General features: G+C 47.3%; 1 protein-coding gene across 1 annotated transcript in view; it reads right to left on the reverse strand.

The window, feature by feature from the left end:
* The window catches only part of Ephb1 (Eph receptor B1), a 436332-nt gene that overhangs the window by 304695 nt on the left and 104785 nt on the right, over positions 1-26852 (reverse strand). Inside the window, 1 exon segment of the mRNA NM_001104528.1 lies at positions 2735-2799. Coding sequence (NP_001097998.1) covers positions 2735-2799 — 65 coding nt within the window.

The raw sequence follows: 26852 nt of genomic DNA on the forward strand, positions 1-26852 counted from the left end.
AAAGTTCTCTCCAGGCTCATGACACCACCCAGTTGCCTTCTCCAGCCTGATTCACTAATGAGTTACTGACTACAGAAAGATAATTCAAGTGGCCTAGATCTATAACTTTTCCGCTGGTCCGAAGTAGATATGAATCACCCAGTACAGCTTTTTAGCTTCTCATATGGCCTAAGCTCCTCAGGGTCTGAAGTTTATCATCTGTCCCAGCCCTAAACTGGACTTCTCTTCACCTAGACAGGTTGCACCTCAAATCTTACCCCTGACATAAGGCCACAGCTTCCTCTTCTCCTCTCGCCTCAGGTGTGCCTTCATACCTGACCACAGCCTCACGAGAGCTCCCTTCACCACAACAGTCGGTCCATAAGATGCCAACAGCCTCCTGCTGCCCTTGGCAATTCCATTTTTCAATCTCACCATTACATCTGCAACTCTGGGCACATCCACTGACATAACTCCTATTGGTAGACCCAGGCAGGTAAAAGAGAGCCTGTATGTAGACAGGCCCAGCACATATGCATGGGCAGCCTTCACTTACAACTTGATCATAGCTTCAGCCATATTCCTTCTGATCTTATCTGGCCTCTCTCCAGTAGTGAAGCTGGTATAGATGTCCTCCACCTCCTAAAGTTGCATGCCTCAAGACTCCCCAACCTCATCCCTATCTCAGACAGAAGGTCTGAAGTGAGGATAGATTCCATTTCATGGCTTCCTTCACCGATCTAGATCATACTGATCTTTCCAGATACCTTGATTTCTGTCCTTGGCAAATGTGTCCCCAGTATCCCCAGTCCTCCATATCCTACGCTGTCTTCATCCCACTTCACTGCCATGGACTCTTTCACTTTACCTCTTACTGACTGGTACTATGTAATCACGGCTTCCAGCCCCTACCCTGGTGCCCTCTGAAAGCATCCATGAAGGTTACCAACAGGGTCCTTGGGGCTAGACATAGTGGTAAGTCCATACCCAGCAGCCTTTGGCACTCTTGCCTCCTCTCCTTCCTTGACACGCCCTCCACTTGGTGTCAATAAAAGGGTCCTCTTAGCTTCCTCCTACCTCTAAGGCCATTCCTCTGTCTCATCCTTCTGTGTCTGACCCTTTAGTACAGAGACATACAGCCAAGCCAACAATGTGATTTGTGGAGGGGAACAAGCTTTGTGTATGCAGGGATCCTAGACTGGTCATCTCGTCGGCTTTGCATGAAGTCTCAGTTCAAGTGGACTGCTTCCCCTGGTTGCCCACAGTACTTCTAGCAGTAATTGGCCCTGTCCAGGAAGAGAAGCCTTTGCTAGGTCCTAACTCATTGATCTGGGGACTGCTAGCTTCATCACGGATCAAGGCATGGCACTTATGCCTGGTAGTGCCACCTGCAAATGCAGGAGTCGGGGGTGGGATCTGGAAATGAGAGCCCTGGGGAGTGGACACTGAGAGCACCACTGGTGTGCTGACCACCTGAGGAACTCTTAGGATTCAGTGAGGCCCTGTTGCACTGAAAGTCCCCTGTGGATGCTACTTTACCAAACACAGGAAGTCAAGGACAGGTGAAGAAGCCTAGGGCTACCTTGCTCTACCTGACTTCTCTCCTTGTATGGAAAGAAGAACCTACTCATCCCTCTGTACTCTCCTTTTATCTCAGGACCCAGAGCCAACCAACCACTGTGAGGACATGGGAGCATCTTCTCTATCCCCTCTACCCCACTGTAGTCCAGCATTTCTGACCCGCCCCCTTCACTCCTCTCAATGGGCTCTGGGAATCGAGCATTTTAATCTGATGCTTTGGATACACCTAAGGCACCTGAAGGAGCCTCTCCCAGGCCTTTCTCCCAGCAATTCTATCAGCAGGGTGTCCCTTTCACTCTATTGCCCAGATCTCTCCATCTCCTGGAAGATTAATAACCAAGGACCCTCTGACTGAGCTGAGTTCTAATACGCCCCAGCTCATCCTGACACTCTCTACTCGGCCATGTTCAATGCATAGACTTGTGCTTCATGTCTTTTCATGACCAACCCTTTATGGAACCAGATGGCTCTTCCACTTGGAGCAGCTTCCCAAGCCCCCCATGCCATACCTGGCAAACTTCTGTTCGCTCCCTTAAATCCAGCTCACATGAACCTTCTTCATTTAGATTTCTTGTCCCTTCCAGTTCCTCATTCATAGCTCTGTATCACATGAGTCTATTGGTCTCTCCAGTGTCACAGAGAAAAGATGCATCCTAATTCATCCATGAACATGATTGGTTTTCACAGGAGACCACAAGCATCGCAAAGCTGTTCATCATAGCTACAGGGTCTATCCAGGTACGTGTACACAGACCAAACGGATGAAGAATGTGTTTCTATGGAAAGCTCCAGGTGAAAGACAGCCTCGGCCCTTCTGACTGCCAGCCCCTTCTTCATGCCCATGGCCTCTTTGCAGCCTGTGGGCACTGCTGATCTCTGATGTGCTATAAAGGCATTAATTTTAATGTCCCTTTTCTGACACATCTATGGCTCGCGTTGCCTGGGAACTAGCTGTCTGGATGGACTGGGTCAAGAGATGCTCTATACCACACATAAGGGAGCATCTCAGGTCTAAGACCCTGTGGTGCTGCTTTCTGGATAGGCAGTGTACCCCATATTCACTCTGTGCACTGCTATCCACATGTATGCTTCTAGGAAAGCCCTACACCTCCCAGCCACCTTGTGGAAGCTGGACATCTTCTGCAGGACTGAGGGATGCTGGTGCAATACTCACCCCAGAGGCAGGGTTGGCCGTCCATCCCAACTCTGCAGTGGCAGTCCTTGTGTCCATCAATGTTTCTGCAAATCAGAAAGAGAACAGAGTGTGAAGCTATGTGTGATAGTAGCTGGTACCAGAAATAGTCTTGGGTAACTTCACAATCAGGCTCCTTTGTGATAACCAAGATACAGTGAGGGGACAGAATCTGCTGAGACCCATGGTAGATCTCATGTTCTTCTCTCCAGGACACCCCGGTTGCCTATGCCTTAACCCATCTTGACACTCACATCCTATTGCCCATATCCAGCATCTACCCACATTGTATTACTCAACCCAAGGGCTTTCTTGGGGCCATGCTGACCCAGTAACCAAACTACAAGCCTTTCTCTAGCCTTACTGAGCTCTCTGTGTGTTCTCTTCCTCTGTTCCTAACTGCTTCTCTAGCCTCAGTTTTCTTCCCACAAATTCCCCTGCCTTCTCCAAGGTGTCCCTGTCCCTGTTGATGTCCTTAAAAGTTCTCAGACACCAACTGCTCACCTAAATAGTGGCATTCCCACAAGTCTCTTTGCCCCTGGGCCAGACATATGCCCAACCTCTCCCCTAGTACCTTGACAGAGACTTAGAAAATTTGACAAAGGGCAAATCCAAAACAAGAATGTAGTTTCAACCCTAGCATCAGTCCAGACAAACATTTCTTTATCTCCTGTTGGTCTTCTAAACCTACTGCTCCTAGATCATTCTGTCCCTGCCTCCAGATAATGGCTGATCCATTGTCATCAAAAGTAAAAACTATTGTCTTTAATTATATAGGACTGCTTTTTCTGGCTGTTTCGAAGATCAGAGTTTTAAGAAAAACTCATATTTTGAGACTATTATAGTTTTTCCTTGGTTATTATTTGGTTGGTATTTGGGGGAAGGAGACTTTCTTGAGCTAGGGTCTTGTGCTGTTGTCCAAGTTGGCCTTGAACTCACAATCCTCCCTGCTCCAGCTCTCAAGTGCTGGTAGAGCATGCTTGTATCACCAAAGCCAGCTTCATTCTTTCTCACTGCTAAGCACAATGCTGTTTTATGGATGCACTTGAATTTTTACATACGTTTATTCTCTTCCATATTGGGGCTATTGAATGAGAGTAGGAGAATTCTGCTCATTCCAAACCTTCAACATTGCATACTTTGCAGACTGTGTCTTCTTCATGGCTCAATAGTATTCCATCCTCCCTCTCCCTCTCCCTCTCCTTCCCTCCCCCTCTGTGTCACACTTTTCAACTCCATTAATCTATCAGTGAGTATGTTGATTAATCCTATATTTTAACTATTGTGAACAATGCTGGAATAAACATAGCATTCATGCTTCTCTTTGACGAAATGATTCCATCCCTCTTTTAATACATACTCAGACATGGGATTGCTAAACAGTATGGTAATCATCGTTTGGTTGTTTTGAGTGCCACCCCTTCTATTTCCCAGAGTGATCTTACTCAATTACATTTCCACCAGCAGAAACAAAGAATAGTGCTTTCCTTTCCTTTCTCACCAGTGTCTGCTCTTTGTCTTCGCCGTGGCAGCCATTCTAAATGCGATGATAATTCAGTGTGGTTTTGATCTGCATTTCCCTGAGGATCAATGAAGCTGAGCACATGTGTGTATGAGTTATGAGTCTCCACATGTATGTGGATGCATTGTGTACACATGTGTGCATGTGTGTGCTATGTGTATGTATGCGTGCATATGTGTGTGTGTCTGTGCATGTGTGTGTTTGTGTGTGTGTGTGTGTGTGTGTGTGTGAGAGAGAGAGAGAGAGAGAGAGAGAGAGAGAGAGAGAGAGAGAGAGAGAGAGATTCAAACTCCTCCTCATGCTTGTGTGGTAAATCATTTACCCACTGAGCCATCTCTCCAACTGCCATACTTTTCACATGTGCTGTTGTTAATTTTGGTATCTTGACGTGAGATATGTTTATTCATTATGTCTGCTTATTATTAACTAGACTTTGTTGGGGGTAAGTTGGTTGAGTTCCTTAGACATTTTGGATATCAAGCATCCATTAAAGAATAATTTGTGAGTATTTTCCCCACTCTGTAAGTTCTTTCTCTCTACTCTATTGTTTCCCTTGCTGTGTGGAGACTTCTTCGTTGGACAGAATTCCATTTGTCTATTTTTGCCTTTGTTTCCTCTACTTTTGGTGCTTTCTTCTCATATATAAAAATATCTTTGGCTATGTCAAGGCATTGAAATATTTCCTCCAGGAGTTTCACGGTTTCAGGGCTTTTATATTAATTTCAATTGGTTTTCATACACTCTGAGATGTGGGGATCTAGCTTCATTCTTCTGCATATATATGCCCAGCTTCGTCAGATCCACTTATTGAAGACACTGTCCTTTCTTCAACAGGTGCTCTTTAAACATCTGTCAAAGGATAGCTGGCTTAATAAATGGTTTACTCTTTCAGGGTTTTCCTTTCTATCCCATTGGTCTGCATCTGTCTTATACTATGCTGTTTTGATCACAAAAGCTTTGTGGTGTGTTTTAAAGACAATCATTGTTGAGAACAAAAAGGCAGATACATGTAGTTAGTATGATAAAAGTTGTATTTTATTATGCTGAGGGTCCCCACACAAGGTTCACACTCTATATTCCTAACTATTATCCTAAGGCTGTCTCCTCAAGGCTGCTCACTTGTTCAGTGTATCTGGGATGAAGGTGAGGCCCAGTCTCTAACAGGAGTCTTTGAGAATCTCCAGTTACAGGGCAGATTAAGGTGGTGTGTCTCTAGATGTGCATAGTACAGCACTGTACTTGGTCTCTGCTTATATACTATCCAGTGGGCATCATAAGGTTCTAGGACTGTGTCTGGTTATCTTGAGTGAGTGATGTCCCTGAGTCCTGGTTATCAGGCACAGCCTTGGGTGTAGTGGGGAATCCCAACGAAACTATTTTCACATGTCTAAAGGCCGTTTTTACTATGCTCATTAGATGCATTATGAGGCCACCCACTTCGTTCTTTTTGTACAACATTGCTTTAGGTGTCCTGAATCTTGTGTCTTTCTGTATGAATTTTGCAATTGTCTTTTCTAGCTCTGTAAAGAACGTCACTGATATTTTGAGGAAAAAAGTATAGTTATACTGAGTTTGTGAATTGCTTTGAGTAGAATGGGCGTTTTGACAAAGGCGTCAATGTCTGAACAGGAGTTGTCTTCCAACTCCATGTGATGCCAAGATTTCTATAATGCTTTTGGGAATAGCAGTCTAGTGATGCTGTGAATGTCATCAGTTTTGCTTGGCTGGCGACATCTTTTTTTTTTCTTTCCTTCACTTCCAAAGGTTAGTATTGCTGGGTATAATATTCTTGAGTGGCAGACCTTTCATCTTTCTGAACATTGAATGTACCATATCATTTTCTCTTAGCCTATAAGGTTTCTGCAAAGGGAACTCTGCTGTCCGTCTGCCACAGCGAGTGGGGAGAGGTCCTCTTAAATGTGATCTGGAACTTCTCACTGTTTTTGGAATTCTGTCCTGTAATTTTTGTAGTTTGAGTCAGAGCACCATGGAGAAGACCTTTGTAGCTCAAATCTATTTGGGATCTTTTGGGCTTCCTGGATCTGGATGTCCATATCTCTCCCAGGGTTAAGGACATTTCCTACTGTAATTGAACACCTTCCATCCCTTCACTTTCTTGAACACTGATAATTCCAAAAATAACTAGACAACGGGGCTCAAAAAGTCCTAACTCTCAAGGCACCCCTAACTCCCTTTTTTCTGACATGGGATGCTTCAAAAGACTCGGCTTCCAGTTCAGAAATCCTTTCTTCTTCTTCTTCTTCTTCTTCTTCTTCTTCTTCTTCTTCTTCTTCTTCTTCTTCTTCTTCTTCTTCTTCTTCTTCTTCTTCTTCTTCTTCCTCTTCTTCTTCCTCTTCTTCTTCTTCTTCTTCTTCTTCTTCTTCTTCTTCTTCTTCTTCTTCTTCTTCTTCTTCTTCTTCTTCTTCTTCTTTTTCTTCTTCTTCTTCTTTTTCTTCTTCTTCTTCTTCTTCTTCTTCTTCTTCTTCTTCTTCTTCTTCTTCTTCTTCTTCTTCTTTCCTCCTCCTCCTCCTCCTCCTCCTCCTCCTCCTCCTCCTCCTCCTCCTCCTCCTCTTCTTCTTCTTCTTCTTCTTCTTCTGAAATTCCTTCTTCTTACTGACATAGTTTATCGGTGGGGCTCTTAACTCTGTCTTATATTCGATTTGCCAAGTTCTTCTGCTTCAGCCTTTGTTTGATTCTTCCCCACAGTCTCTGTCCCTCCACTGTAGTCCTCATTCACATTGTGAGTTGATTTCTTAAAATTCCACTGACTTATCTGTTAGTATTCTCTTATATCTCAGTGAGGATCTGGAATCGTTACTCCGAATCACACGTCAGCATCTTATCCCTTTCCTTTTCTTCAGGGTCTTTTGCTAGAGACTAGTGTACTCCTTGGGAGGCATTGTGCTGCTGTGCTTCTTGATATTTACTGCATCTCTGCATCGATGTTTGCACATCCCAAAGATTATGTGTCTCCTTCAATTGAAGGGCAACCTTCATAGGAACATCTTTCAGCTGAAGATGTTTCTTAGTGCAGTCGTCTGGTAGACTGAGTTGGATTTACTTCCAGGTAAGTGCCACAATACAGTCGCTATATAGATTCTTTGGCTAGAATCAATAGCTTTTAAAATGGTGTATGTGACAATGGGGCCCATCTGATTTCGGAGGGTGTGGGAGCAGGGACAGTCTAGCAGCCACGTGGAGGTAGTGATTGGTGCATAGAGCAGTCAACAACTACACAGGTACTCTGGGGATGAGAATGGTAATCCCAGGCATGCAAAATAAGTGATTGATTCCTTAGGCCCTGCTGGGATGAACATCTCTGTCACTGGTATTCTCCTATAATGGCATTGGTATCTAGGAACACAGAAACGATGGGGAAATGTGTCCCTAAACACTATTGCGTCATTAGCATTGGTAGCAGAGCTCCATTGAGAGGCATGTCCTCAGAAAACCACAAGAGGCAGTAGTGGTGTATGCTGGTAACAGTAGTGAATGGGCAGGCTGGGAGGCATGAGGTCGACAGACCCAGTTCCCAGAAAGCAAGGGCTTTGTTTCCTGGGGTCTTAGGACTGGCACCACATGCTGTGTTGAAACACATGTCCTTGTTGTGAAGGGCACTGCATGGTTTTGGGTGCTGCAGACACAGTTGTACTGCTGGGTCTAGTTGGGGTCGTGAAGCTCTCATGCTTGTGCGAATTTGGAAGGATGTTTGTGAGGCACTCAGGATGAGCATAGGCAGAAGTTTATGCCCCGCCATGGTGAAAGGCAGGTGAATCCCTCTATTCTGAAGAGGGTACTGCTTGAATCACTCTAGTAGCCAATGGAGAAGGGGAGGAGGAGGGGCGAGAAGGGGGAGGAGGAGGATAACGTAGGCTCCTTCTCTGAGAAGCACTGTGATGCAAACTCCAGGCAGCAACCTCTACTTGGCCCAGCCTTCCATGACTATGGAACACCTTTGCCCCTAAATTTCAGCTATCTCTGAAAATGGGGTTCTGTTGGGGCTGTTCTATTGACAATTCCCCCCACCCAACAGTCATCTCCCTAACAGGGGTAGAGGGTTCTGGTTCCTGCTGTTCTTTGACCCTCTCTGGGCAGTCATCCCAGCTCTCTCTGTCTCCCAGGGCTTCTTCTATCTCAGCTTCCACTTCTCTGTGGTTCCTAGTAGGGGAGACAAGCACTCTCCACTCCTCGCCAGCCACTCTGGGGTCTCCTCAGAGTTCTTTCTATGTCCCAGAATTGGGTCCTTTTTCAGGTACATACTTTGTAAATATTTACTCACGTTTGGGCGCTTGCCTTCTGTCTTCTCAAGAGCACAAGTTTTTGGTTTTGACAAAGCCCAACCCATCAAGTTTCTCTTTCATACTCCACTACCCTATTTGAGGATTTATTGCCCAGCCCAAAGATTCAAAGCTTTTTCACCAAATACTTTGATTCTTTTTGAGTTAAAGCTTTTGGTATATTACAGAAGTGATGAATCAATGGATATATATATCCGTGTGTATATATATTTCACTATTTGTTACTCAGGTTGGCCCAGAAGGAGGAGCTCAAGTAATCCTCCTGCCTCAGCCTTCTGAGTAGCTGAGATGACAGGTGTGTGGCCTAGCATCCCACTTTAATGATGTCTTTGACAATCCACACATGCTGGTGGAGGTGTCTTCTGCATGCAGATTCCCCAGGGTACATACATATCAACAGAACATCACAGCACAACTCAGCTACAGAGATACAGAGCTCACAGGGGTGGGTAGATACAGATGATACTTTTATTCCTGCTGGTCTCCCAGTGCCTCCCCTACCCCACACGAACAGTCATTGCATATTCACTGCTTTGGGGGAAAGATATGAAGGCAGAAACTAAAGGTTTAAGGAGAAACTGGAGGTGAAGTAGACAAATGAAATGGAGAGAGTCGATGATGACTGTCTCATCACTGAGAGGCTGCAGTGGCAAAGGGCTTACTACACAAGCAAGAAGCCTGAGATCAGATTCTCAAAAGCTATGTAAAAGCAGGTCACATGTCTGTAACCTCAGCACTGGGGAGGCATCAACTGGAGGATCCTGGTGACTTGCTGGCCAGCCTGTCTAGCCAAAAGGGTAAAGCCCCATGATCAGTAAGAAACGATGTCTCCATAAGGTGAACAGCAGTAGAAGACACAGAACATAGACCTCTGGCCTTCACACATGTGTCCACGTTCTACACACACACACACACACACACACACACACACACACACACACTATATATATAGATAGATAGATAGATAGATATAGATATAGATATAGATATAGATATAGATATAGATATAGATATAGAGAGAGAGAGAGAGAGAGAGAGAGAGAAGTCATTGATATACTCTCCTCATTGGTCAGTGCTACTCCAGAAAGCTGCCTACACCAGATCCCAAGACAGAGTTCCAGACACAGGGCCCTGGGCATCCTTGATCCCTGCATGTAAACACCACAAGCAGTGGCCTTGACTGCTAATGGCCACTAGAGGAGCCTTCAAGAAGAAACTGGAAGGCCTGAGCAAGTCTAATGAAGGACCATCAAGAAGTATCTTCGTGGACCATAAAGAAGGGCCGAGACAGTCACTAGGAGCCTGTGCAGAACACACACCATAGGGATTTCTGTAGGACCAGGACCCACAGACCCACAGAGAGCCTCCCCTGCAACTTGTATCATGCCTGGAGCACAGCTGGCCTCTCTGCCCATGGTGGATTCGAGGACGCACCTTTGGAAGCTGCCTGGGAGAGGGAAAAGCTACATTTTCTCACCCTCTTTGGGCTTTAGTTAGGGTTGAGCCTGGTGCTATCACAAGCAAGACCGCCAGAGCATCTTGAGTTTGTTTTCCCCCACCAACTGCCGACAGCTGGGGTCCTTTCGAGGAGCAAGCTTCCCCTTTCTCCTCATCTCCACTTCACAGCACTAATAACGCTCATAATGACACACCACATTTACATAATACACTTCTCAGAAGGTACTCCAGGAGCCCCTGTAGAAGCTCATCTCCATGATCATTAAAATATCTCTGCCAGGTGGGGTTTGAGGCAGGAACAAACGTATCCATACGACAGAACAGGAAACCATGGCGCAGAGAGGGATGCTGCTTTCTGAAAAGTTACACAGCTTCCCACCCTGACGTGGATGTCCGCAAATCTCAGCTCAAGTCCCATCAGGGAGATCTGGAAGCTTCCTGATTGAGCAGCTCTGGGACTGAGGGAGGAGTCGGGTGGTGCTTTCTCCTGGGGTCACGAAGCCACAAAAGCCCCAAGAATGCACATCGGTACCAACGACAGAATTTCACTGAAGAAGTGCTGAGCTGGCTGGGAACAATGGTGGCAGAGGAAATGGACTCCAGAATCAAAACTAAGAACTGGGGTTTCATTTCCAAACCTTCCAGGGACTCCTTTGTTCTGTTAATTCCATAAATACAACCTCTGTCTCCATAACGGTCATAGGCACCCGCTTTAGACTGTAATTGATTCTGCTTATAAATTGTGTTTTCCGTGCAGTCTATTGGACAGAAGTTGCAGCAAGTGACATCCATCTCCTCACATCCTGTCCAGCATGGAGAAAGAAGACCACTGCCACAGGAACCACCCCCTCCCTCTGTGCGATTAAGGTTAGTTGCTCTTCTGGACTGGGGAGCTCCTGATTACGGCTTTCTGCTTTGGTGTCGGGGGCTGGGGAGGGGGGGTTGCTGAATAAAAGTGATTTGGGGAGGTTTACATCTCCCTGGAGAGGAAGCGAGCATTCATTTGCATTTACAAAGCATATTGAGAGTTCTGGCAGAAAGTTATGGTGGAAGCACAATTAAATATTTACCGTCACTTCTGCTCTCAAACAGTGGCACGGGGACTAGACCAGCTGGAAGGGCATGTGTTGCTGTCAGATCCAAAGATGCCGGCAGGGGACAGGGCTCTGGGACCCATGCCCGTCACCTAGGCTCCGCCCCTCTGGGAGCTCATTATAATGTGGAAAAAAATACTGGGTTTGGGAAGACGGGTCCAGGACCCAGCTTTCACCCACCATCATCTTCTCTGAAAGATGGGATCTCAGAGGTAAGATAATGGGTAAAGGGGAGGCAAAGCAAGCGTTATCACTGCTGTGGTAACTTGACCATTCCCAGCTTATGTTCTTGGTCTATGGGGACAATCCGAAGCACTGGTACCTACAGGTAACGTATTTCTAGGAAGATAAAGACACATTTCCATCCCGACCCCACCCCCACCCCCACCCCCACTGCCTCTTTCCTTGCACTATTGAAAGAGGAGGAGTCAGTGATGGACGTTGAGGATACAGGGCTGGATGAGGATGTGTGTGCTGGATGAGCTCATGGACAGGAAGTAGTGATCCCGGCTCCCTGTTCTGACTGCACACTAGAGAGCCCAAGGCAATGTGCAAGGGTTTTCTGCACAGGGGCATGAGTGTGTCTGTCTCAGTGAGCATGGCTGATCTCCTTACTAGGGGAAGGCAGCTTTGGAGAAGGGAAAATAAAGTGACCATTTGCTATCCCAGCAGCCCTTTCAGCAGGAACTGGGGAGTGTGGCTTTCAGAGCAACACTGGGAGAGGCGAAGGCAGACTGAAGGAAACCAAGTGGGATTCTCCTCAAAGGACAGCAGGCCAAAGTGGGAGGCAGAAGGGGAGCTCTGGCAAGAGCAAGACTGACCGGCAGGAAGGAAGATAGAAGACAGATTCGATGAGGAGGCTGGCAGAATGAACCCTTTACCTCAGGGGACATTTTCCTTTAAGGATTTCAGAACAGGAACCTCATGGCCCACCCATCAACCAGTGGGCCGTGCATGGGGGTCTAGGTGGTGAGACCACATCTAGGCTGCCTCTGTGGGGAGAAAAGGGCAGCTGCTGCCTGGCTCTACCAGCAGTTTCTCTTTCTGTCTCCATTGGCATCTGTGGATATATTGATATTTGAAGGGGAATTAGATACCTGTCGTGATAAAAGAGAGATAAATAAGCTCTCTTTGTTCAGGCCAGCCATTCTTTTTTGGAGAGACAGAGATTAGACATTCAGTTGATTTACAATGTCCTTCCATGGTGGTAACAATACACACAGGCATAGAAGAATGAGGGAACAGTAGCTTCCAGTTGTTTCGGAGGCAATGCCTGATGTGTATTTGACAAGACAAGCTCACTAAGCATGCAGCAGTGCTACCATGCAGTCCTTTCCTGACAGCCCACGAAAGTCCTGAACCTGAGAGGCAGCGCATGGTGTGCTTCAGGAAACAGGCTCCTGTCCCCTGGACTCAAGAACCTGAAAGTCTTGCCCTATGGCAGACATGGCTTAAGCAGCCCTAATTCTCCTTTGCAATGAGTCATAGGAGGAGAATGTGAAACGGTGGCAAAGTGGGGTTCAAGGATCCTTGTACAAAAGTTTTTGAGGAACATGTGGGGGTGGGGCCAAGCGCAGACTCCAGAAATAAAGTAAGAGCAGCCAGACAAGGCAGCCCCTAGGGAGCTTGCAGCCAATCAGGAAACAGAAACTAACCCAACATTCATGCAAGTAAATCTTTAATTCTATCCTCCGTGAATGACAGGAAGGCAGTATGCAGGTACACTTGTGAACAATGAATTAAAAAAGGATAGAGTCACGGGTAAGCACACCAAAGCTGTCACAGGCAGCTGGCATTTGTGCCTTTCCATTCCCAGCTCTTGGCTCTTGAAAGCACGGGGACATGGACGATGACAAGGACAACAATAACCTCCCCCCTGCCTCTCACACTCACACACACACACACACACACACACACACACACACACACGCGTGCATGGTACCCACACAGGTGCACATGCTCACATACACAGCCCTGAGGCTAACCGGTGCTGGCAGTTATGAGGGGGCTCTGTAACTCCAGTGTGTGCTAGGGGTCATGAGTGAGCACAGCTAAGCTTTCTGCCTTTCCCAGGGTCTCCATGCTACCCCAGACCCAGGCCTGCACACTGGGCATGCCAGCCTCAACCCTACACACTGGGCAAGCCAGACTTTTTAACTCCTGGATGGCACGTGCCCTCCAAATGTTCTGTAGTCCCCTGGATCCTCAGCTCCTGAAACAGGGTCTTATCACCAAAGGTAACCAAACCTGACTTCCTAGCATGTTCAAGCCTCCCTGCAGTAGTACAGACTAGCCCTGTTTCTCCGTATTGGCTCAAAATGAACCAGGGAAGAGGCTTTGTTGGATCTGAGTTTGGGGATAGGGTTGGGTGATAGTCAACTGTTAAGTGTACCTCACCAGCCAGGAACTTAACAGGGGCTGTATTCTGGCTGGTCTGGAGCCTGGGCCAAGTAAAGCTGCAGAAGGCTGGAGTAAGAACATTCTCCAAGTAACTTTCTGTGTCCCACCTCCACCCATGGGCCCATCCCATGTAAATCTCTGAGTTCGTTCTCCTTGTCTTACTCCTCTTCCTCCACACTAAGTCCCTCCAAACTTTCCTATCACCCTTCCATAGCACCTGTGTTTTTGATAGCTCAGAGGTATTTGTATGTGTATAATATATATGTACATGTTTGTGAGGGTGGGGAGGAGTGTGCACACCCATGTATGCAGGCACATGTACAGGTCAAAGATGTCTTATTGAGCCAGGAGCTCAGCGACTTAGCTAGGGTAGCTGACCATCGAGCTTCAGAGATCCACTTGTCTCTGATTTCCGAGTAATAATTACAAATGCATCCCACCACGGGGTCTGGGTTTTTATGTGGGTGCCCAAGATCTTGGTTCTTGTACACCACGCAACTTGTCTACGGTTGAGACCATGACATAATACATCAGCCCAGTGTTGAACGTGTGAATGTAAACCCCCAAACATATATCAGGAAACCGCTGGTGTACCCCAAAGATGCAGTACAAGGGATGCTTCAACCAGCAAGCATACTGGTGCAGGGACAGAGTGACAAGAAGCATGCTCTGCTGGGATAGGCACACTCCTTACACTTAGGACCCCAGTGTCGTTGTGTTGTCTTGCAATACTAAAATTCAGAAACACGGACTTCACATTATCTTCTAGAAACACCTCTTTCACTGCACCTTCCCTCCCTACTTTGTGAATTCCAGACTCTCGGTTGATTGGACATTGTTACTAATGTCTGTCCTTCCAAGACCCCTCTGATCCAGAGACACCTTCCTCCAAATGGATCCCCCAAAGCAAACCCTTGCCCCACTTCCTGTTATTCCTGGGATGGCCTCTTGGTTCTCGCCAGCCACTGAAACAGTGGGTCTTGAAGTTTGTCCTGGCTCTGCCCATGGAGGTCCACTTTTCCCTGAGTAACTCTCACTTCCTCAACGGCCGGTTTGAGTCACTGTGTTTGAGCACCAAGAGAGGAGGGTAGGGCTGTGACTCTGGCTCTGAGTTTCATGTCATGCCTGCTTCCTCCACCATAAGCAGTCAATAAACCCTACAGACACAGGTTCAATTCCCAGCAGTGAGCAGACCACAACCCAGCGAGGTGCCAAGGCCTCCTCTCCAACAGAGCACGGCACCCCTTCCCCCCAGGCCAATAGGACCATGCCCAGAAAGAAGGTATCAAGTGCACTCATTTGGCTAACACTTATTAGCTAGCTTTGCCAAGTGTAAACCTTAGGCAAATGGAGGCTATTATTATGTATGTCTCCATTGATTGATGGGCCGCAGTGGCCAGCAAGGAAGAGAAACAAGCTTGAGTAAACTGAATGAGCCAATCCAACCCATCTGTTGAATGACTGACACACTGAATGAGTCTGAACAGGCATTCAAATTGGAAATACAAACTGTGAAATTTGCTCTTTTAAAGGACATACAGATCTGCACAATCCTCCCCACAACGCCTTTCTCCTTCTGTCTCTTTTATGTTCCAAGGTACAATTCATTATGGTAAATAAAAGAAGCCACGACTTACATGGGTCACAGCACAGTGACTCAAGGGTTGGGGTAAGCTCCAGATCTAGCACTGGTTCACACAGAGGCTCAGGAATAAGCAGGGCCTTGGTATAGTCCTGATGTTCCTCCCACCAAGAGCCCTTCCAACCAGGAACCTAGAGAAACGGACTCATGCCAGGGCACAAGGTTGAGGTAGGATTCTAGAGAGTGTCAAAATGCCTTGGAAGGGCTCTGTACTCTGCCCAGCCCACCCTTGGACATGATGTGTGACTGACAAGGATCTGCTTCCTCTCTGGCTCAGAGGGTCTCTTATGGTTCCAAGTTCTGGTATGTAAGAAACATAGCAGGCAATTAAAGGGACCTCTGCCCCAGGGTGACCTCTGCATCCAAAGTCACATGTATGACTGGACCCCATGGGGGTGTGAGGGTGTGCAAACTAGTAATGAAGCAGGAGCTTCACTAGTAAGTTGTGGAGCTCACTAGAAAAGGTTTGCTAGAAATAGCATTTCTAACAACACACCACTACCCAAGTGATTTAAAACAACAAAAAGGTATCGTCTCCCAGTTCTGGAGACCAGAATTCTTACAGTAAACTGTACAGAGAGCCACACTTCCTCTAAAAACTATAAGGCAGAGGCATTCCTTGCCCTCTCTGGTGGTTCCTGGTACCCTTGGTTAACTACACAACTCCAGACCGCCTTCAGCCTGGGCATCTCTCCTTTTGTTTAAGATGGACATTTTATAAGAACACGCTATTCAGGACATAGAGGAATGCACCCAACACTGGTATGAATCGATCCTAACTAAAAGCCGCCAAAACCCAACAAACACCCTGTTCCTTGCTGAACTGCCACACTGCCAGGAACAGGAGGTTAGGATTTTAACATCTCTCCTTTCCCCCCTGGGAAACATAAATCAACTCATAACTAGAGGTAATATGAAAATATGATTGTTAGGTGTCTCTCATCCAATACTTGGGTCCCACGCAGATGTAAATGAGGCTAGGTATCTCCTTCAAAGTCTACCATACTAGCAAGCAAAGAATACTTGCTCTCCGTCTGTTCCGTCAGACCCTCTCCATCTCACTCTATCCTTAGGAATAACTTTTTAGGCTGCATCAATGGGGCACTCCCTCACCAGGGAAGTATGGGGGATTGACAGTCCACGTGTGCATCCCCAGCTCCTCTTCCATAACTGCTTCAAGTAGTGACCCTCTCCAGCAGCTGTGCTCCAGTAACATGGCTCCCTGGCCTTGCTCATTAAGCCTTCAGATGGGGAAAGCCCAGAACTGTTGCTAACATCCATGGGGCACACCATCTTTGTTGTCTTTAACTCGAAGCCAACCCTTATAAAAATTTGTTATGTGATTTTATACAGGGAAGAGATGAACAAATATCTGTTCCCCAGATACATCGTAAGCGATGATAGACCAAAGTCTAGTTTGTTGAAGCAGTGACTGCACTGGGGTTAATTACAGGAGTTTGGGTGAGGGGTTACTTATGGAAACACAATGGAACCAAAGACAGTTGCATCTCTGAGAAGCAGACCTGGGGAGTTCCTGAGTCGGGTAAGCTGCATGGCTACCACCACCCCCAAGAGGGAAAATACCTACACATCACCACCATTACTATCCCCTCAGTCACCTCTTTAGACTTTAATATTTATTTTTCCAACCACTTGGGACTTCAATAGGTAGCCCCTGTTAGGTAGTAACCACATCTTGGGTCCCCTCTTCATCTAGTCCTTCAGCTCTCTATGCAAGAGGACAGCCACATGAGAGCATCTTGACCATATTAGATTCAAAGCCAATAGAGCTTTGAGCCTTAGTGCTAACATTATCTACTTGTATCACCTCAAGTAAGTTACTCAGTTACTAAAATTCATGTTTAATCACCTACTCAGTGAAGATCACACTACAACAATATCTGCTTCACAATTGAAGAGAGTCAAGGAAAAGGATACCAAGAACTTGGACAGTTCTCTGGAAAGTTCTAGATGGTCTACAAAGAGCAGTTGTGTTAGAGCGCGTGACTAGGAACGAGGAGCAAAGTCTCTCCATGGCCCACATTTCTTTAGCTTAACTAGGGAGACCTGACCATTTTCTGAATCTCTGACTCAAGTGCTCATTCTAAAGGGTAGGCATGGGCTCTACCTATCCCTATCTCCAAACCCACTTCAGTAGGCATAGTTGGTTGAGAAAGCACATTCAGTCATTCAGTCACACTTTTACATCCTCAGCCACTCTAATTCAGACATAATGTTTGTTGTGGCCTTCACCACCCCCATACACTGCACATGGCAGGTTCTGGGATGAGGTTACAGCCATGCAACAGCCATTCCTGATAGCTACTCTCAAAACCAAGGTAACCCTGTGTAGCCTCACATGGGTCTGAAGCAGTGCAGAAGTCCACCAAGAAGGAGTCCAAAAGGCCGTATAATCTATACTCCAACCTATGACATCCAGTGAGGCTTAGGAAGAACACTGGGTCTTTCGGGTTCCAGACACTGTTTGCCATCTAGGAGAATGGCCATACTACAATCATAGCAGCCCCAACATTGCCCTGCTCTGCGCCCTACCTATTCATCCTCTTCTTGAAGGGGGCTCCTTAGGCAAGCGAGCAGGAGCTATCTGTGGCCTCCCACAGATATTTGGCCGATAATTGAGGCCGTCAATGCCAGAGTCCTCTTAGGTAGAGTCCCAGTGCAGGGCGAAGCCATAGAAGACTGTTCTCTTGAAAGGCTGTAACCCAGGATTCTATGCAGCCTTCTTCCATGCCCAGGCAGAGCCTGCTCATCAGGTGTGCCCCCCTCCACAGGTGTCTGGCTCTCCCTCCTGTGGCCTGCTCACCCATAGCACAACTTCCCACCTCCATGAGATTTGTAGATGCAGGAGGGACAGCCCTGTGAATGCAAGAATTGATAGCGTCTCTCCTGCAAAGAATGCCAGAGTGAGCTCAAGCAAAAGAAGATGGAAAGGCAGCTCTTTGGGGCACAAATATCTCAAAGGTCCATGGTCCTCCAGTCTTTTTTTATTTCTACCTTAGCTCCCTTCCCAACTTGTTCTCTGTATTCTCTTCTCTAAGAGGATCAGACACCCTCTCAAATTCAGGTGCATCTTTCTAGTTCAAGTGTTGCAGCCAGAGAACCACACAATGGGTCTTTAGGCCTTTCTAGCATCAAACACCTGGCCATCGCATGTCATTAGGCACAGGCATGGCAGGCCTTGGCAGCCTGGATACCCACACACAGTCCCAGACATCGGGTGCATTGAACCAGCTTTACAGCCAAGCTTCTTTCCAGAAGATTGCTTCAGGTCATACCCCTCTGCCCAATCCAGTCACCATGGGTATAAAGAGAAAACAGAGCCCTAGGGATTTGAGGCCAGGGGACATTATCCAAATGAATATCCAGCAAGTTGATTGAGTAGACTTGGCCAAAAGCCCACAGCTGTTTGTTTACCTACTGACATTTTTGTGAGGAGTGTCAAAAATCCATTAAAACGTAGGAACCTGGTATTTTCCAGTCTTCTGGTCCCGTGAGTTCAAAAGAGAGATGGACTCTGTTTACCCCAGCCACCCTGACAGACCCGTGAGTTTGTTCTAGAAGACTATGCATAATCAGTTTGCTGTTCCTGCCCCTCCTGGGTTCAGTAGGGGAACGGCTCTCACTCCACTCAGGATGCAGTCACGCAGTGGGGATCCATCACCTCAGGGAAGACTGGGAAGGAGAGTCCGCATGCGCATGCAAAATAATTCTCTGAGGCCCTAATGAAGGCAGCAATGGATGGTGGCCTGGACTCGTTAATCAGCAGCAACACACTGCTGCTGTCTGCCTCTCCCTGCCCTCAGCCCTGAGTGATCTGTGGTTCAGTAGCCCTCAGATGGTACTGACTCTGGGCTGCATCCTGGAGCCCCTGTTCACACTAGCAGCAGCAGTCATAGGGGGGGAGCAGGGGGGAGCCTTAAGCTGGAGTCTTGTGAGTGAGGTAGCTGAATGACATTCAGTCAGAAGGAAACACAGGCGGAACATATCCCACACACCCCTGTGGAGATCCCAGGAGCCATGAGAGTCAAGACAGCCACTCAGAGCTGTTCTTGCCAGGTAGCTGACACTGGCCCTTGATTCTCCCTTAGTGCTTACTGTTACCAGCACTCCCACTCCACCCCTGTTACCCCACAGTACTCTCCTCGAAGACAGTATGACCTGTTTGTTTCACTGTCCCCTCCACTTCAAAGCCTCAACCACCCCATCTTCAGACTCTCAGGCTGACCCAACCAATCCCTCTAAAGTCCAATCATTGCCTCTTTCTTCCTCTGGGCAGCCTGCCTGAATACTCAGCCTTAGCCTTCTCGGCTCTGGAGATATAGCCCACGCCACTATAGCTGTGTCCCACATCACACTCTGCATGGTCTCCTGCTCGAGTTGCAGAAAGACTTGAAGATGATGTCAGGGTCTGTAAGCACCTCCCCCACACACATACACTGGCCCTCTACACCTTCATACCCTGTACCCTCCAGTAATGACCAGTCTAGCAATAGATCCCTGATACAGGAACCACACCCACAGGCTCAAAAGCCCCAGGGTTTGCAGAGTCATCATTGTTCAAGGAGCTCTCCACGAGTCTCGAGCCATGATGGCATCCCATTTCAAACCTCTGTAGTCTTGCTGTGCAGTCTACGTGCCCGTCCCTCTGCTGCTCCTCACAGTTCCCTGGTCCGTAGGGTTAGATCTGAAAGGCTTGTAATGACCTAACTGTCCAAGTTCTAGCCCTGTCCTTTGTATATTCCACGCAATCATTGTCACCAATACAGGAGTTTGAAGGGAAGTGGTGATAGGATTAAAGGGCTGCCATTAGCAGAACCCTGGGCAAAACCAATGGAGCAGGGCCCAACTTTGGCTATGAGATTATGGTTCTGGCTTGCTGTGCATTCTAGGAGCTTGTAAGAGCAGGTCCCCAGGGATTCCCACAACTGTCCTTTGCGAGTCTGCAGTGCCTCAACCTCAGGAAGGGACCTTTGGCCAATCTGCCTCTCCTTGTCATGGAAAGCATGTCTAGTCCTTCCTGTCAATCACACTCCCAAAGCCTTTCTATTATCACCAAGATCTCTGGCAAAAAGGACTGGAAAGACTTCTGTTTGTGTTTCCTGATTGATGTCATTGACCGGCTCCTGGCATCCGGCATTTCCTGAGCTCCCACATGGTCGCAGTGCCATAAACGTCCTTCCCACGAGGCTCACAAATCTCTAACAGTGCTCACCTTTGTACAAAAATGTCCCCAGAGGAATTTAAAGGTCCCAGAAAACACTCTAACTAGCCTTGGGGTATCCTACAGATTTCCACAGCTGGGCACAGGCAGGCCACAGAGTCCTCTTGCCCTCCTGCTCTAGTCTAGCTGGGGACATTAGGTGTGCCCCCTGGAGGAGCAAGAGGGCGTCAGGTGAAGTCCCAGCCCACAGCCCAGAGCCTACTGTAGTAGTCCCCACAGTGGCTTGCAGCTAGGGCATGAACAAATCCCATATCTATGTCACAATCAGGACGCCCTGGCGTTAGTATTGCACTCGTAAGTCCACTAGATATCGTGTGAAATCGTCATTGAGCAAGTAGATAAAGAAAAATTGGGGAAGCTCTCTGCATCTTGATTTGTCAGAGGAATGGAATGAGAAATCACTTGGCCATGCTCAACATCCTTCTGCCCAATATCCTCAAGGGCTGACAGGTGGGGTTGCCCTTCTATGCTGGGATTGGCAGTTTACACCTAAAAGGCAGCTCCTGGGCTCTCGACAGTAGATGAGAAGGGCCACCAGGCTGGCTCCTGACTCTTTCACACCGCAGACTTGAGAGAAGTGTTTGCCCATGAAGGCAGGCTTTGGGAAGAAAAACATCTACGAGCCTGTGTGTCCTAAACAGAAAAAAAAAGAGACAAGAAACAAAAAACAAACAAACAAACAAACAAACAAAAAAAACATGAAGTCCAGTGGATCTGTGTATCTTCCGGAAGGCACGGCTCCTCTCCCATTTCTGCTCCTTTTCTGTCACTTCAGGTCCTAGCTTTCGTACTCCAGAATGTCCCACAGTATAAAGGCCCGCAGTGGCCCAGCTGGCCCCTCTGCCCTAAGCTTGAAGCTCGCACAGCACCTTCAATAGCTCATCCCTCCACCATCGCTTGTATAAGATGACCCTCTCAGCAAACACTATCTGGCTGGTTGGTCCCAGATGCCTAAAGTCTGCTTTCATGGGATTCCCTTTCCTTGGACCCGAGAAAGAGCCTACTCCATACCCTCCATTCCATGACAACCTTTGGATCAAAGGGGCCAGTAGCTCTTGAAATCTCTTCCTGCCCTCCACCACCCTGTGGTTCCCACTACTGTCTTCTGGTGGAGCAGAACCCCCTGTGAGCTCAACAAGCTATCCATGGTCCCAGCAGCTGGAGGAGGGAGCCTGCCACTTTCCTGATGGGCACATTCTACTTCTGTTGACGAATCTCAGGGCAACTGTAACTACTTAGGGATGCCCATGGCACGAGTGCCTTTTATCTCCCTGTGTGGTGCCTTACAGATTTCACTGTGTGTCCCACTCTCTCTCCAGGTCAAACACCTATCCCAAGAACTGGTCCACAGGACATGGAAGTCTTTCCAAGTCTGTCCTCTTAGTGCTGTTGGTCCCAGTATCTTTCCCCAGACCCTTTGTCTCCTCCTCCCTTTCCTTCCTCGCTCCTTTTTTCCCACTCCTCCCTCTTTTCTGTTTATCCCGCCTTTGCTGCATAACAGGGTGCTTCAGATGAATGGTGTTTTCAGGCCTGGCCAGAAATACATCCGGCCTTTCCCAGCCCCGCCCCTATCCTCATGGTACTGGGGGCGGTCTGTGGAAAGCCTGGTCAGACAATGGGCCAATGGGTTCACTTCAGAGCTCACAAAAGCGCCATTGCCCCCTGAGCAGCTCAGAATGACAGGCATAGGGAACAAATCCCCTTCCTGTCAGGCTGCCTGCGTGGGATCTTACAGAGCCATGGGGTCTCTAGGCAGCTAGGCTGGATCCCTGGGCACTGAGCCCAAGGCAGCCAAGAGAAAGAGGCAACCCTCCTGTCAGCCAAAGCCCCAGGGTGGTGGGGGTGGGTGGGAGATGCAGCATAGACAGCAGAAGCTTGGAAAAGCCCACACTGTGCACTCACCATGGATGGTAGGACCATCATGGCCAAGACCTTGACTCCACATACAGAAGGCCCCACACTAAGACTCTGAGAGAACAGATTTACTGACAGGAGGGTGGGGCTCGCAGCTCACTGTTGCACAGGTTTTCAAGTCCAGGCACTAGATCCAGACAAGAGTCTGTTTCTAGATGACGATGTCAGAGATGGAGTGAAGAAGTCAAAGAAGAGGCTGCTCCCCTGGCCAGAGCTTCTCAACCACCAGTGTCCCACTACTTACTTGGAAAGCTGTTGGCTGCTAGCTACCAAGAGACCTTGGGTTTAAGGGCAGTGGTAACAGGTCAGAAGCGTGGAGAAGACAGGCCACGTTCTAGCAGGGTAGAGGGTACTGTGCAGATGCAGAAAAGAGTTGTTCAATTAGACCTCTTTCCTGGTCTAGTCAACTGGTGACGTCTACCACAGACATGGCCTGGGATTTGCATGAATTTTTAAATCGGTTTAGACGAACAAGCCTTCCCCTGTCTTGTAAGATGTCTGGTCTCTTTTCTTTTACTTAATTTCTCTCAGCAGTACTAGCAGGCCTTCCTGGGAAGGAAGGGCTCTCCTTCCCCATACTTTCCAGAGAACCACTCCACTGTATGCATTGTCAAGCAATCTTGACGAGGCAGAAAACGGTGAAGTGACTGTGTCCCCCCGACCTGACCCGTGGCAGGTGCCTGTGAGTTAAGTTCACACCTCAGCAAAAATGACATGTACTCTCTCTCCACAACACACAAAGCTTTGGTGCTACATCTCGGAATTGCCAGCGACAACTGAGCTATGTTTTCTTTATGCTTCACCGAACACCTTCTGCCTGCCCAGCCTTCCTTTAGAAGAAAAAAGACGATAAAAAGTTGTATGCACCAGCAGAAGCAAACACGCACACCTGCTTCTTCTACTACCCGCACCCCCTGCTTAGCCAGCCATGGTACAACTAAGATAGAGCTCTGGGGTAGGATGTAACAAACACAAGCTCTCACGTCGGCTGTGAGATTCTGGACTGCTTACACAACCTCCCTGAACCCGGAGCTTCTCATCTGTAACATGGATACAATGTAGTGTGCTTCCCAAGGTTCTGTGCGGAGGGAATGAGACACTTTGGGGGAAGTGTTTCTAGGGCATTCCACCTCTGTATCAACCGTTTGTCAATGCGATCTATTTTGTTTACATAGTTGAATAAAAATTATGGTGTGCTTTTTTTTTTTGAAGAGGCCCCTATCTAGCCCTTAGTGTATGCAACATCCGTACAAGCAACAGTGCATCTTCAGATGACTGTTAAGAGATAACCAGTGGTCTTACTACTAGAGATCCCACCATACAGAGGAGATAGAATAGTAATTTTTTGAATGGGGACTCATCTAGACTGCTAGGGAAATAGTGCCAGTTCTAGATGAGTCCATCAACCCAGCCCAGTGACACACACACACACACACACACACACACACACACACACACACACACACACGGCCCCACTGAACCACTGGATGCTATAAAGCATGCTTATAGAGTCTACCTTGTGGCTGACAAACTTTGTATCTTGGGCTTTAGGAATTGTAACATCTCCCCTGTAACTAACTGAACTCTCTTACTGCTGTTGCAGCCAGTACACAGGACAGCCTATGGCACTGGCTTAGATAAATGTGCTAAAAGAATATGATTGATGGTATTTCATTTTTTCCTTGTAAATTTTTGATTAACTAATTCATTATTTTGTTGTACAATAACCCAATACCCTTAGAGCTATCATCGTACTCATAAACTTCCACAGAAGTCTTTGTGACCTCCAGAAAGTCCCCAACCAGGACCCTAGGGATACTCAATGAATAAAAACAGAATTAAACACATTTCATATTCACAAGCCATCTGAGCAAAGTGTGCCCACAGAAGATGACTGGCCTAATTTTGGCCTATAATGTTGGCCTCTTGGGCTAACTGATTTCAGCTAGGTTCAAAAGGAGCTTGAGTCCTTCCTGACGGGTATAAAGGACAGCAAGAGAAACACGCCAAATCCAAGCCTCATTTGCCACTAATGAACTTGCAGAGGAATGCGTGTAATTAGCGTGGGTATCAGCTGGGGGTCTGTAGACTCGACACATCAATGGAAACGCATCACTGTGGGAGAGCTCAGAAGGGCCGGGAACCCTGGGCTCTGATGTGATGGGAACCACCAATCAGAGGCCTGATGAAGGATATCTGTGAAGAGAGAATGCACCATAGGAAAACCAGGTGGCTGAGGAGGGATCAGTGAACGGACAACGCAGACTTCAGAAGGGAAGCAGGTGACAAGATGCTTAGTCAAGACAGGTCAAGGACTGCCTGAGAGTCACAGGGGAAATGGTAAGGATCTGACTGGCTAGTGTAGTCCAGAAACACTGGAGAACAGTTAGAGGTGGGGTGGGGGGTGCTGAATCATCAGCCCATATAACACATGCTAAAGCATGGCCAAGATTGAAGGCAGTAGTGGGGGGAGGGGGCGGACGGAACTTCTGAATGAAACTATAATTACATATACTTCCAATGCTGGGGAGCAAGGACCAATGAAAGGAGTTGAGTTTTGCCTACAGAAGAATACTTCTAAGATCTCATTTCCCGTACTTATGAATGTGGCTTTATTCAGAAACAGGTTTTTGATATCTAATTAGTGGTCTTGAGAGATATAATGAAAGATTTTGAGAGGTCATCTTAAGATTCAGGGTAGACACACATTTCAATCCCTGGAGAGAGAGCTTTGATTCAGAGGGAAGACATGAGTGGACAAGGGCAGATAGTGAATGGTCACTGTCGACCTGGTTGTACCTACAGTCACTGGGGAAACACAACTCTGAGTGTGTCCATGACAGCATTTCCGGAAAGGTTTAACCAGACTGAATAAAAAGGACCCTGCAAGTTGACCACCACCATGGATCACTGGCTGTTGATGCCACTGTGCCTTCCCTGCCATGACAGGTTATGCTCTTAAACAGTGGTCCAAACAAACCCCTCCTCAAAAAAAAAAAAAAAAAAAAGTGTCTGTGGTGTCTGTGTACCATATGTGTGTAATGCTCATGGGGACCAGAAGAGGGCATCAGATCCCCTTGGCCTGGAGTTAGAGACAATTGTGAACTGCCATGTGGACACTGGAGATTGAGCCCAGCTTCTGGTAAAATCACCAATGTTCTTAACCACTGAGCCATCTTTCCAGCCCTCAGCCCTTCCTTTTTAAAGTTGGGTTTTCAGGTGTTTTGTCATAGAAGAAATAAAACGAATAAATGAATATACCTGGGATTGGAGTTACACATTCCCAGGGTCGCGAAAGAAAGAAAGAAAAGACAGACAGAAAGACAGACAGACAAAAGAAAGAGAGGAAGAAAGAAAGAAAAGACAGACAGAAAGACAGACAGACAAAAGAAAGAGAGGAAGAAAGAAAGAAAGAAAGAAAGAAAGAAAGAAAGAAAGAAAGACAAGCCCCACCCTGGCAACACCTTCATTTTCACTTTTTACTTTTGGCTACTAGAATAGTGACACAACAAAATTGTGCTGTTTTAAGCTCACAGATCTGTGGACATTTTCTTTTTTTTTTTTTTGGTTCTTTTTTTTTTTTTTTTTTTTTCCCGGAGCTGGGGACCGAACCCAGGGCCTTGCGCTTCCTAGGTAAGCGCTCTACCACTGAGCTAAATCCCCAGCCCCCGGACATTTTCTTTCTTTGTAAAGAGCATCTCTTGGGACATCTTACATTGGGAACAACACTCCCTTGCTATGGTCACAGATCAACCACTGCATTCCCCACCCCTAATCAAACTGTGTTCTCTACTTGCTCTGTGGCTGAATTGGCACAAATGGTTTGAAGCACCTGAGGTGGTTTCTGGGCATGGCGATGTACTCAGGGACAGGCAGGTAAATGTCTAAGCCACTGCGTCTGAAGGCTGTAGTGTTTGCTGACTGGGCATGCCAGATGCTGGTTTCAGGAGTATCTGGTTTCAGGAGCGCCAGAGCAGAGGAGTGAGGAAGTTCAGTGAGGACTAAGTCCAGCTGTCAATGTTCTGGAAAGGTTCTGGGAAAACCATAACCCCAGGGTTTCTATGTGCCCTGAAAAAGTGTTTCATCACCTTAGACTTCACAGGACTCTTCGAAGATAACTAGTTCAGCCCACCAAGACCCTGCAGAGAAGAACAGAATGGAAAAGCCTGAGGTAGCCACAGAAGGAAGGTTTGCAATGCCTTAAATTATAGGAGGGACTTGGGAGTGGCAAGGGTGGGGTGGGGAGTGGGGGGGGGGGAGGAATGGGAGGCCTGAGGGTATGTCTCCCTAACAGTGATCTGTAGGAAAAGAATGTGTTTAAGGGAATAACATTTGTGTGGTCCAATTAGTTAAGAGCTAATTAACACAAGTAAACCAGTGTTTTAATGCACAGTTCTTCAGAGAGGAGCGGGGAGGGAGGCGGGACAGAGAAGCTGAGATGTGAAGTTTCTGAGACCAAGAACAATTTTCAAGAGCTTTCACCAGCCAAATGTCCTGGCTGTCAAGGAAAGGGTCAGGCTACAGACAGTG

The sequence above is a fragment of the Rattus norvegicus genome, chromosome 8, assembly GCF_021556685.1.
Source record: "Rattus norvegicus strain SHRSP/BbbUtx chromosome 8, alternate assembly SHRSP_T2T, whole genome shotgun sequence".
Taxonomy (NCBI): domain Eukaryota; kingdom Metazoa; phylum Chordata; class Mammalia; order Rodentia; family Muridae; genus Rattus; species Rattus norvegicus.